At 52.6% G+C, this 13,122-nt stretch overlaps 1 protein-coding gene and 1 non-coding gene across 2 annotated transcripts in view; both read right to left on the reverse strand.

Moving 5' to 3' along the window:
* LOC138242592 (GTPase IMAP family member 8-like) overlaps positions 1 to 13,122 on the reverse strand; it is a 31,281-nt gene that overhangs the window by 11,018 nt on the left and 7,141 nt on the right. Inside the window, exon 3 of the mRNA XM_069198131.1 lies at positions 2,942 to 3,004. Coding sequence (XP_069054232.1) covers positions 2,942 to 3,004 — 63 coding nt within the window. The remainder of the gene's footprint in view (positions 1 to 2,941; positions 3,005 to 13,122) is intronic.
* trnae-cuc (transfer RNA glutamic acid (anticodon CUC)) lies at positions 6,679 to 6,750 on the reverse strand. Its single transcript has one exon. It is a non-coding gene; the product is annotated as a tRNA-Glu (tRNA).

A 13,122-nucleotide genomic window follows, 5' to 3' on the forward strand; every position in this document is an offset into this window, starting at 1 on the left:
GCGCCACGGGCGTCTCTGCCCACGAGTCCCGGACTCCCCTCTCCGGGCGGCAGCGCTGGTTCGGACCTGGGGCTCCTCAGAGGCATAGATCTAGAGACACAGCGCGGCCACCAGCAGCAGGAGCCGCGGGGCTCGGCCGCCGAGGGGCGCTTCTGCACCTGGGAGAGAGAGAGAGGTCAGGGAGTCATGCTCGCTGGGGTTCGGGCTGGATGATATTAATAATAATACACTTCTATAGCTCTTTCCTGGACACTCCACTCAGAGCTCTTGACAGGTCATGGGGATCCCACTACCAGCACCAGTGTGCAGGTCTTTACAGGTCATGGGGATCCCACTAATAATACTACTAATACTACTAACACTAATAACACTATTACTACTGCTGATAACACTAATAATACTACTAATACAACTAACACTAATAACACTATTACTACTGCTGACAACACTAATAACACTACTGATAACAATAGTACTACTACTAACACTAATAATTCTACTGATAACAATAATAATACTAATAATAGACTCCCTCTCCGGGCGGCAGCAGTACGGGTCCGAGCTCGGGTTCAGGTCCGGCTGGCCGGTATGGGTATCGGTATCGGGCCGGACTCGAGGGCCTCTCCCGTCACGGTCGGACTCCACCCAGAAGGGGGGCGGTTACAGGTCACAGGTCACAGGTCGGAGCTGGAGCGGTGTGGGTGGGGGCGGCAACAGCAGCCCCAGCCCTCCCTCCTGCCCCACCTACCCCTGCCCCTCGGGGGGGCAGCTGGCACCGGGCAGTGCCGGTTCGCACCCGGGCTCCTCGGAGGCGTAGATCTGGAGACACAGCGTGGCCAACAGCAGCAGGAGCAGCCGCTGAGCGGAGCCGCGGGGCTCGGCCACCGGGGGGCGCTTCTTTGCCTGGGGGAGAGAGAAGTCAGGGTCAGGGGGTCACGCTCGCTGGGGTTCGAGCTGCATGATATTAATAATAACTCCTTACACTACTATAGCTCTTTACAGGTCCTGGGGATCCCACTAGCGCCACCAGTGTGCAGCTCTTTACAGGTCCTGGGGATCCCACTACCACCACCAGTGTGCAGCCCCACCTGGATGACGCCCCAGTCCTCTCCCCACACACCAGCTCTCAGTGGGGAGGAGAGCAGAGTGATGAAGCCAGTTCAGAGAGGGGGGTTATTAAGAGGCCATGATTGGTAAGGGCCAATGAGAAATTTGGCCAGGACACCAGGGTGACACCCCTAATCTTCTCAAGAGATACCCTGGGATTGTTAATGACCACAGAGAGTCAGGACCTCGGTTTGACGTCTCATCCGCAGGATGGCGCCTGTTTACAGTCCAGTGTCCCCGTCACTATATTGGGGCATCAGGACCCACACAGAGCGCAGGGTGAGAGCGCCCCCTGCCACCTGCAGCAGCCTCAGTGTTTTCCCAGCAGTCTCCCCTCCAGGTACTGGCCAGGCTCACACCTGCTGGGCTCCAGTGGGGCTGTTTCAGTGTCACACTTCAAACAGAACATTGAAAAGCAGGCAGGAGACACACCTGCACCCACACAGTCAAGACGCGCCGAGCCGGTACTCACCGCGTCGGAGTACAGCACACGCAGGGACGGCCGGCACCCTCAGCGGTTGTGCGAATTTCCGCTGATTCACTGCTGCCGCTGCTACTGCTGAACCGAGGGTTCGGAGAACTGTGTTTGTTTCTAGGAAAAAACAGGCCGTTGCTCCCCGGGAGGAACTACTGATAATAATAATACTACTACTGCTAACAATAGTACTACTACTAACACTACTAATACTACTATTACTGAAATTACTAATACTACTAATAATAACACTAACAATACTAATACTCTACTTAAACTACTGATAATGATAATACTAGTAATAATACTAATACTACTACTAATAGTAATAATACTACTAATACTAGTAATCTCCTTCATACAAGAACTGCACACACGGTGTACAAATCAGCTGACTGGAGAGTAATTTCCGACAGTGATAAACACAAGGAATAGAACTGACCTTGTTGGTTTCTCTAAAAACACTACAAGTCCTGTCAAAGACAGGATATGCTCCACTAGAATTGTCGTCTCTGACCGGTGAGAAATTTCGTTTGTTGTGCGAAGGACTCAGCAAGAAGAGATGTGTCAATTCAGGTGCAGTTGTTTATCGTGAGGGAAAGCACAGACAATATGGGCTTTAATGAATTAACAGTGAAAGTGTAGCAGGGGGCCTCGTATGGACTGCGGTTGTGTCTAGTCTTTGTTATTTGCATTTAAAGATTTTGCTTGTCTCTTGCAAACAAAATCTAAGCTAAGACTTTTACATGAAACATAATGCAGGAGCAGCTGCAGCCTAGGTAGACGTGCCGAAAACCACGTTACGTTGTTATTATTTACTTTATTATTTATTATTTCTCACTGAACACTAGCGCCCCTCTATGATCACAGACTCGACACACTACTGTCCAACTGGGATCACACACCGGACACTGTCTGTCTGTCTCTCTCTCAGTGCAGTTTTTATGTACTGGAGTGTCCAGTCAGTGTGTCTGTATGAACCCCTCTCTCTCTCAGTGCAGTGTTCATGTACTGGAGTGTCCAGTCAGTGTGTCTGTATGAACCCCTCTCTCTCTCTGTGTTAATATGAGATGTGTCTCTCTCTCCAGCTACACCTCTCTGATCTCCATGGCCTGCCAGATCTCCTCCGGGATGAAGTTCCTGGCCTCCCTGAACTTTGTGCACCGGGACCTGGCGACCCGGAACTGCCTGGTGGGGGAGGGCGGCGCCATCAAGATCGCCGACTTCGGCATGAGCCGCAACCTGTACGCCGGTGACTACTACCGCATCCAGGGCCGCGCGGTGCTGCCCATCCGCTGGATGGCCTGGGAGTGCATCCTCATGGTACGTCTCCTGTCGGGGTCCCCCACGCCCCCGGACTGGGGTCACAGCTGCTCTCTGCTCTCTCCTGTCCTGCAGGCTCACCCGTCTCTCTCCTCTCTCCTGTCCCCAGGTGTACCTGTCCCGGCCGGAGGTGTGTCCGCAGGGCCTGTACGAGCTGATGCTGAGCTGCTGGAGCCGGGAGTCCAGGGAGCGGCCGTCCTTCCCAGCAATCCAGCGCTTCCTGCTGGAGGACGCCATGAACACGGTGCAGCAGGACCGGCTCCGGCCTGCGGACTCTCGCGGGGCAGGAAGTCCTCTGTGGGCTCAGAGGGCGGCGGCTCTGAGGGCTGAGCCTCTTGTGCGCCCCCTGGTGGCGTTGAGACAGACAGCCTCTGAGGAAGAGGAAGGACACTAGGGGGGTGGGGGAGGCTGGTACTTCTGTATTCCTTTTACTTCTCGTTTTTCGGGGTTCCTGGGGTGGCGGTGTTTGGAGGGGGGGGGGGGTGTGGCGGAGTTCAGGGGACTGCTGGTTCGGTCTCCTTCCTACAAGGGGGCCCCCCACCCCCGAGAGGAAACGCTCAGTTGCTGCTGCGTGCTGGGGTGTGGGAGAGGGGTCTGTCTGCTGTTTGCTTTGCAGTCTTGCACATTTCCAGGCCCACTTCACCAGCAGCCTGGGGCTTCGCTCGAATTCTCCGGTACTTTGCCCCTGAGATCGATTGCTCACGATCGACTCACTGGGACTGGCCCTGGTCAGTATCTCCATGTGATCGATTGCTCACGATCGACTCACTGGGACTGGCCCTGGTCAGTATCTCCATGTGATCGATTGCTCACGATCGACTCACTGGGACTGGCCCTGGTCAGTATCTCCATGTGATCGATTGCTCACGATCGACTCACTGGGACTGGCCCTGGTCAGTATCTCCATGTGATCGATTGCTCACGATCAATTCGCTGGGACTGGCCCTGGTCAGTATCTCTATGTGATCTATTGCTCACGATCCATTCGCTGGGACTGGCCCTGGTCAGTATCTCCATGTGATCGATTGCTCACGATCAATTCGCTGTGACTGGCCCTGGTCAGTATCTCCATGTGATCAATCACTCCTGATCAATTCGCTGTGACTAGCCCTGGTCAGTATCTCCATGTGATCAATCACTCCTGATCCATTCGCTGTGACTGGCCCAGGTCAGTACACTGTCCAGTCCTGTTAGACCAGGAGGACAGCTGGTCTGGTGGTTCAGGTCCAGTCTATCTGGTCCGGTCCTGTTAGACCAGGAGGACAGTTTTGGGGTACCAGCTCCTCGTCTCTGCGCCCCGGTGTGCAGGAGAGACGCGTCAAACACCGTCCACAGGGGGCGCCGCTGTGATGTATCGCACCTCCAGCTACAGGGGGCGCTGCTGTGTAAAGCAGGACAGGAGCAGGTGGAGTCAGTCCAGGGTGTTCTGGGGGACGGGGGGCTCGGCCAGCCACCTTTGAGGTTTAGGGTCGAGGGCAGCGGGGCAGGGGTGTGAATACTACCCCAGGGGCGTGGGCGCTGTAGGTACTGCTGTCGTGACACACTGGATGTCTTTGTGTTTTTTTCCTTCTTCTTCGCCGACTACTAATGTTGTACATAGCGTACGGGACAGATTGTTACACTAATATATGGAGACGTCGGTGCGTTCCCCGTCTGCGGTCCTCGCGTTGCCTCTGGGCAGCGCTGGCGTGTCGAAGGCTCTCGGGTTCGTCTGGTTCTTGTCGTGAATCTTTTTGTAGAAGTTTTAATAAAGTAACATTTTCAGATAACTGGGTGTCCTGTTCTGCTTTCTGCATCCCGAGTGATCGACTGCCCCTGCTGCTGACTGGAAGTCATCAGTTAAAGGGTATCGGCTTCAACAACAGGGCTGTGCGGCTTGATCCCCCCTCCCGCCCCTCTCTGTGTACAGCAGTGTCTCTGGTATCAGCTTCAACACTGGCTGGGTACAGAGGAGGGAGAGCTGGTGAGGAGCGTGGCTCTAATTCCTGTAATTTATGAGAGAGCACAATCACAAAGCTTCTAAAACTGTACAACTCTAAGGTTTAGAAAACGTTTTTACAGAAGCTATCCAGACAGTTTGGGGTCATGCGTTCGTTTGATCCAGCTGGGGATTCTGTATGACCCTGACAGAGACACACTGATTCCAGGTGAGAGATTCACACTGAGGTGACCTGTCTCCAGCTGTATGACCCTGACAGACACACTGATTCCAGGTGAGAGATTCACACTGAGGTGACCTGTCTCCAGCTGTATGACCCTGACAGACACACTGATTCCAGGTGAGAGATTCACACTGAGGTGACCTGTCTCCAGCTGTATGACCCTGACAGACACACTGATTCCAGGTGAGAGACTCACACTGAGGTGACCTGTCTCCAGCTGTATGACCCTGACAGACACACTGATTCCAGGTGAGAGATTCACACTGAGGTGACCTGTCTCCAGCTGTATGACCCTGACAGACACACTGATTCCAGGTGAGAGACTCACACTGAGGTGACCTGTCTCCAGCTGTATGACCCTGACAGACACACTGATTCCAGGTGAGAGCTATACTGAGCTGAGCTGTATGAGCTGTATGAGCTGTATGAGCCCTCTTTAGATTCTGATAAGTTTTCTCTACACATCAAAGACATCAAAGACATCAAAGACGCAGCTCCTTCAATGTCTCCCTCTCCACACTCTGCAGAACGCTACTGAATCCTATTGGTTGCCATGCTGCCTGATAGTCTGGCTCCTTCCTAGGACTTGTGCTCCTCTTGCGTCATCAGGCACCGTACCCCCACGTTCACAGTCCTTGGTGTTCCCAGAGACAGAGTGTCAATGATAAGATCACTTCCTCCCTGGCTTCCAGTCATACCCATCTGGCTCCAGTCTGGTGTAGTGTCATCCCCTAGTGTTAACTCACATTGGAACCTCCATCTGGCTCCAGTCTGGTGCAGTGTTGTCCCCTAGCATTAACCCACAGTGGACACTCCATCTGGCTCCAGTCTGGTGCAGTGTCGTCCCCTAGCGTTAACCCACAGTGGACACTCCATCTGGCTCCCATCGCTCTGGCCGGCGTTTGTTTCTCATCCTCGTTGTTTCAGTCGTGACAAAAGGACCAGAAGAACCGGACGCTTGCATTGAAGCCCGATCCCACTGAAACTGCTCCGAGTTCCTCATTCTTATCACTCGCTATTAAATCCTTCTGTTCACCACGTGGAACCAGCAAGCAGTCACTCGTCATCTGTTCCTATGTCTTGTGTCGGGCAGTCCAAATCTCCCATCTGCCCTTCAGGGAATGTGAATCTCAGACGCTCCCATCACACCCTCGATCAGTGATCAGTGATTAAATGCTTGTGAATAACCCAACGAGCCTGTTGAACCAAAATCTCTCACTGGAGGGCTGCATCAGTGGTGGGGCTCCACCCTCATCCTTGTGGTCAGGATGCCTCGCCTTGCGCTTATATCTGTGGCATTGATTATGATTTATAATAATGTGATCATGTTGATATATTGGCCCTATACAATTTCTTGCATTAGGAATGTCTTTTCACAGACCCCAGCTTGCTCTCCATGAGACACACAGACAGGGAGGGAAGCTGGGGGTCAGAGTGCAGGGTCAGACATTGGACAGCGCCCCTGGAGCAGTTGGGGTGAAGGGCCTTGCTCAGAGGCCCAACGGAGTAGGATTCCTCTGCTGGCTGCGGGATTTGAACCAGCAACCTTCCAGCCACAGGAACAGATCCTCAGCCACAGAGCCACCACTCCGCCCCAGAAGAGTATTGACATTCCCTGATCGGGAATTGAACCCGGGCCGCGGCGGTGAGAGCGCCGAATCCTGACCACTAGACCACCAGGGACGCTACAGCGACACTTGACCGCACAGCTGAAAGATCACTCCCTCTCTGGCCAGGCTGCTGCCGGTCATCCGCGGAGGCGGAGAGGAAGAGGGCCGACTCGTCGACCTCCTGAGCGGGAGAGGGCGCTCCCCCTTCCGAAACGCCCTGTTCGCGCAGTTCCTGGAAGACAAGGAGCGGGAGCTGAACGTGCTGAGATCTTACCTGCAGATCATGAGCGACGTCACCGTGGCCCCCTCCAGCAGTGACCTGGACCAAGTCGTGCTCGATTCGGCGAACGAGTACGTGGTGTGCTTTGCGTTTACATCGCTGAAGCAAAGGGAGCAATACCTAAACATCTTAGAAAGCTATCTGACCTCCTCCGAACGAGGGACGGGTGAAGAGGTAGCTCCTGATCTCGAGCCAGAGGGAAGATGGGGAAAATGGTTCAGGTCAGGGGAAGTCACAGCCCTGACGCGGGAGAACATCAGACTATTCCTAGACTTCGAGAGAGAGAACAAAGGCAGACCGAACGTGAAGTTCTGTGTAGCGTCAATCGAGGACGAGGTCCACATCGGATCTTCCATTTTCCTCTTCGAAAGGGGGGCTCTGCCAGCAAGCACTTCGAGCTGCCTTCCCAGCCGGGGGTACCGGCCGTGCTGACAACTCTGCACGACTCCGTTCAGCTGGCGTTCCGCCCGCCGAAGTACGGCGTCGGCGAGATCGTGAGGTATCGGGTTCTGTTCGGCAGGAAGGTAGAAGAACGGAACAATAAGGTCATCATCCTTCTGGGGGCCACGGGGGCAGGGAAGACCACCCTCATCAACGCGATGATCAATTACATCCTGGGCGTGCAGTGGGAGGATCGGTTTCGCTTCAAGCTGATCCACGAGGAGACCAACTGCTCGCAGCCGGAGAGTCAGACCTCCATCGTGACGTCCTACGAGCTCCACAACCAGAAGGGATTCGTCGTCCCCTACTCCCTCACGGTCATCGACACCCCGGGGTTCGGACAAGCTGATCACAGAGCAGGTGAAGCGCTTCTTTACCAGCCCTGGCAGCGTGGACCACATCGACGCCGTGTGCTTCCTGGTCCAGGCGTCTCTGGCGCGGCTGACCTCCATCCAGCAGTACGTCTTCGACTCCATCCACTCCATCTTCGGGAAGGACATCGCCGAGAACATCCTCGTCCTCGTCACGTTTGTGGACGGGAAGGACATACCCGTCCTGGGCGCCATCGAAGCCGCGGGCCTGCCGTGCCGCAAGAACCAGAAGGGCAAAGCGACGCACTTCGAATTTAACAACTCCTCCCTTTACACACAAAACGAGAGGCCCGACACCGATCCCAACAGGGAGGGCTCAGGGACAATGACGAAGAGGACGAGAACAAGCTGGAGAAAATTGTCTGGACGAACAACGTGAAGCAGCTGAAGAGGTTTTTCCAAATGTTGGAGAAGACAGAGGGGTCAGAGCGCTGACGAAGAAAGTCCTGGAGGAGCGCGAGAGGCTGGAGATGGCGATGGCGAGCCTGCTGCCTCAGATCTCGGCCGGGCTGGCGAAGCTGAGCGAAATGAAGAAGATCAGGGCATGTCTGGAAAACGAGCAGGCCAACATGGAGCAGAACAAGAACTTCGAGACAGAGATCGAGGAGCTGGTCCCGAAACGGAAGAACACCAAGCATCTATCAACAAACTGCAACAACTGTTTGGTTTCGTGCCATTCAGGATGTTTCCTTCCTACGCCAGGAGAAATCAATCTCTGCGCCATCATGGATGACGCTGGATTCTGTGTGATCTGTCCAGGTAACTGCCACTACTCCGCTCACATATCCGAGATGACGATGTGGGAGTACGAAGTGGTGAAGGTCATGAAAACAGTCAAAGAACTCAAGGACAACTTTGTGAAGGCTTCCGGCAAGTTCATGTCGACGAAGGAGATGCTCGATAAAATCGAAATGGACTTCGAGACGATCGAGGACTGGATCATGCAGCTGATCAGGCTGTCCTCCAACTGCCTGGCGCGGCTGGAGGAGATCGCCCTGAAGCCCAACGCTCTGTCCACAGCCGCCTACATCGAGCTGCTCATCCGCAACGAGGAAGAGGAGGCCCGCCCGGGCTTCGAGGACCGCATCGCCGACCTGCGCAAGATGAAACAGAACGCCGAGATCCTCGCCAAGATCGCCAACAACGAGAAACTGCTGCCAGAGGAGCGCAGGATCGTGAGGGAGAGAAACCAGAGGCTGAGAAAAATTGCTCAAGACGTCAAACTGGCAAGCTCCGTAGTGAGAGCCTGGACTGCAGGACACTGAACATGTTCCACACCGGCCGAGAACTCCTGCAGGACACTGAACACGTTCTGCACCGCCCAAGAACTCCTGCAGGACACTGAACACGTTCCGCACCGCCCGAGAACTCCATCTTGCGTTAAATCTCGAGTAAACCGAAACACAAAACAATGTTCGGGTTTTGTAAAATAACTGTTCCTAATAGTTCAACTGAAATAAAATAATAACTTAGCTCTACTCAATCCCTTAGTTTTAAAATCTAAAAAATCATTTTAAATTCTCTAAATTCAAAGCTTTCCTTTCACCAGACCTCCAGCCAGACTGATGTTGGCCTCTCTCTCATGCTGTCGGGATAAAGCTGCCTTTCAAATCAATCGGCATCCTGCTGCAACAGATGATCTACAGTATGTAACGTCCACAGGGGAAAGTGTGGTTATAGATTATAAAGACCGCAGGACACCTCAGGGTTTGCAGACAACGGTCAGACGAGAGAAGGCGTCTCTGCCTTTCCTGACCACATCTCCTTAGCAGAAGATCTGAACACAGATCAAACGCTTCTAAGGAACAGTTCTCAACACGTCAGTGTGAATTTCAAATTGCATTTCAATGTTTTCTGTCTGGCTTCTGTATTTGGTAGATCCATACGCTTTCCTCTGAGTGACCTGTCGTGCTCTATTTCTGGGTGACCTTGGACATCATCCATCTCTAACGAACGGTGTTGACTTCTGACGATTCTTGTGCACTCTCTCTCACCTGTATATAAAAGCACACTTCAGTCACCTGCAGGCGCGAGGCCCAGCTGACGAGAGACGCTCTGGTCCTCAGGTACGGGGCTGTGAAAGAGCGAGAGGCTGGAAGTGGGGCCTGCTCCTCCTCTCTCTCTCCCCCGTGTGCGCTCACAGGGTCGGTCTCTCTGAACGTGCCGAAGACGGGCGGAACTCAACACCCCTGCCTGGACGATGAGAGGAATAACAGGCGATCAAAACACTTAAGGACACTGACCGACTGACCTTGCAGAGAGCGTTCATGAGGTTTCAGACCGAAGTTCGGGAGGAAGGCGAGAGCCGCCGCTCGCCTGCGCTCGTCAGTCTCACACTCAGCACATCTCACACTCCTCCACCGCAGCAGCTCAGTCCTCTCCAGCGCACTCTTTACAGTCCAGCTGCACCACTGAGAGGAGACCCAGGAACACCTGAGGGGCGACGGAGAGGAATCCACTGTCACACACAGCAGTGACACGGGCACACGCAGTCACATGGGGACACCACAAGGGAACTCACAGCAGATGATCGCTCGACGGCATCGCAGCCGAAACACGGGGTCGAGCCCAGAGAATTTCACAAGGCACTCAAAGCCAATCAATCACTCTCTTTTCTTGAGATCACGTTAATGGAGGTTCCAGGAGAGAACATCAGAGCAGGAACAGGATACCCCCGTCCCCGCAGTGTGACTGTTCCCGCCAGAGCCCACAGACCACACTCATTCCCCAGCACAAGTCCTGAACTGGAAGACAAGAACCGGGGCAAACCAGTAAGTTACTGCTGATCACTACTTAATAAACTTCAAGGTTTAACAGACAACCTGCAGATCTCCTGTTTTCGGTTTTTATATCGTTGTTTTTGAGTCAAACATCCAGAACACCCTTTCATAACGCATCTGTACGTCCTGTTCTTGCATTTCTTTGGTTTAGTTTCTGCTCACTTCCCCTGGAGTGAAACACGCCTCCGAAATAAGTGTTTATAAAACTTTCATTTCTCTTTACCTGAACTCAAACCTGCAAGAACACATCATCATACAGAGCTTCAGCACAGCGTATTTCCTGTCACTTATTTTATACCATATTACTGTATTTGAGGTGTCATCTGAACCGAAGCAAACCTCGAAAACACGTCATTACAACATTGTTTCTGTCGATTTTAGCAGTGGTGATGCAAACCTCCAATATAGACGGTTTGAAAACAGCACATTTAAACCAACAAAACTACCATTTCACTCAAAATGTCAGACGCCAGCTGAAATTAAAGTGGCCTTCGAGATCAGTTCAGTGAGCTCAATAATAAACTTTCACACCAACAGATCCACAGTTTCACCACAAACACATGGAGCTTGTGTCTGTGAAGGTGGAGTGTGAGACGATTCTGTCATCAGGAGGGAGGGCCCAGCAGTACAGCAGACAGGGCCATCACTGTTACCCACATACTCTCACACCGGTCCCATGTAGAACTGCTGTATTAAACTGTCTGGTGAAGAGACGCGTCTGAGACTTCTCATGATCAGGACAGGTCACGGTAAACATGCAGAAAGTGATGGTGAATTCTCGTTTCGCCTTTCTCTTATTTACTCGTTGTCAAACATACCAGTCTGTGTTATTGTGCGTTTTGAAAAGTGGTTGTCGATTTCTTTAAATGTTTCATACAAAAATGCTATTTGGAGAGTAACTAATTAGATATTCCCCTTGACTGAGGATGTGTATAGTCATCCATCAGGACTGGTACATTTAAAAATGACAGGAGAGAGCGCCACCTACAGGCGAAAGGCCACATCACAGCAGCAACGTGTGAACAATAAGACTTTTACACCCAAAAACCACAATATCTCCACAACCCCATAAGCACAATGATAAAGAGACTTTTACACTATTCCACCACAAACCCCCTGAGCTCAATGACAGACACATTTACACAATTTCACCTCAAACCCCCCGAGCTCATTGATAGACACTTTTACACAATTTCACCACAAAACACCCCGAGCACAATGATAAAAAGACACTTTTACACAATTTAACCACATTCCCCCCGAGCACAATAATAAAAATACAGTTGTATACAATTTCACCACAAACCCCCCAAGCTCAATGATTAAGACACTTTTACACAATTTGACCACAATGGGACAAGTCGCCACTCACCGCCACAGCCCGGGAAACATCTTCCGTCTCCAACACGAACAGCAAACGTCCTCTCGGTGCGCAGAAACGTCCAGAAACGCGTTGACTTTGGACTCAGTCAAGTTTAACAGGTGTATAAACGTGCTGAAGAGCCCCAGACTGGCGAAAACTATGTCAGACCGATTATACTGACGCAGTATTATATTATATTAGCGTTACAACACTGATATCATAGGATATTGATGACACTGACGCAAACGCACACTTTTCCACTCCTTTGACGCTGATATCTACGTTCGTGAAGAACAAACTGCTGCTCTAGACGACATTATATTTAAAAAACACACGAATTGAGTGATTGAAACGTGTTCAAACCGCGGTTGACCTGTGGCTTCAGCTCGGCGACGCAGAGACACGGCGTCCATGAGGGCGGGAAAGAAAAAAGCTTGTGTATTCTAATAAAAAGCTGACTAAAACCAATTATTAATGATAAAATAAGGTCAAACTCGGGAAACTGCGGCGGGGCAGAGTTCTCGCAGGGACCGCCCCCCTGTCCCCTCTCAGCCAATGGGCTTCCACCTCGGTGGAGTGACGTCCCGCCTCAGCCCTCTCCTCCAATGGGCTTAAGGGACACTCGAGTGACGCTCTCGGGAGCCCTCCTCCCCGGGCAGGGTTGTTATAAGCCCTCTGAGTGACTGACCCAGGGTTCACAAGCTGCCCAGGAGGCTCTACTGTACACAGAGAGGGGTGGGAGGGGGGAACAAGCCGATACCCTGGCTCCCCTCAGGAAACTGCTGATGAAGCCGGGATCAATTAACGACCGACTAATTAACGAGCGAGTTGAACCCTGTGGGTGTCATTCCCAGTGTGGCCCAGCAGCGGGGTGAAGGGCTGCAGGTGACGGCACCCCCCCTCAGTAAAATGACACCTGACCCCCCCGTCTCTGGCCACCTACTGTGTGCGCTTTGAGAAACAGTGACCCGGGTCTGACCCAGTTTAAATCTGGCCGATCCAGCTCGTGGCTCCCTGGTTTGGTACCGACAGAGTGGACCGGGTCGAGACAGCAGGACCGTCAGGCTGCACTGTTGATCTCAAACCGACAGGAAGGATAGCGGTCATTTCACACAGACACCAGCACCAGCGACTGCCAACAGAAACACACAGACTCCACACACACAGACACCTGCGCCAGAGATCCCCAGCAGGAACACACAGACACCAG

Source organism: Lepisosteus oculatus, chromosome 14 (assembly GCF_040954835.1).
Source record: "Lepisosteus oculatus isolate fLepOcu1 chromosome 14, fLepOcu1.hap2, whole genome shotgun sequence".
NCBI lineage: Eukaryota > Metazoa > Chordata > Actinopteri > Semionotiformes > Lepisosteidae > Lepisosteus > Lepisosteus oculatus.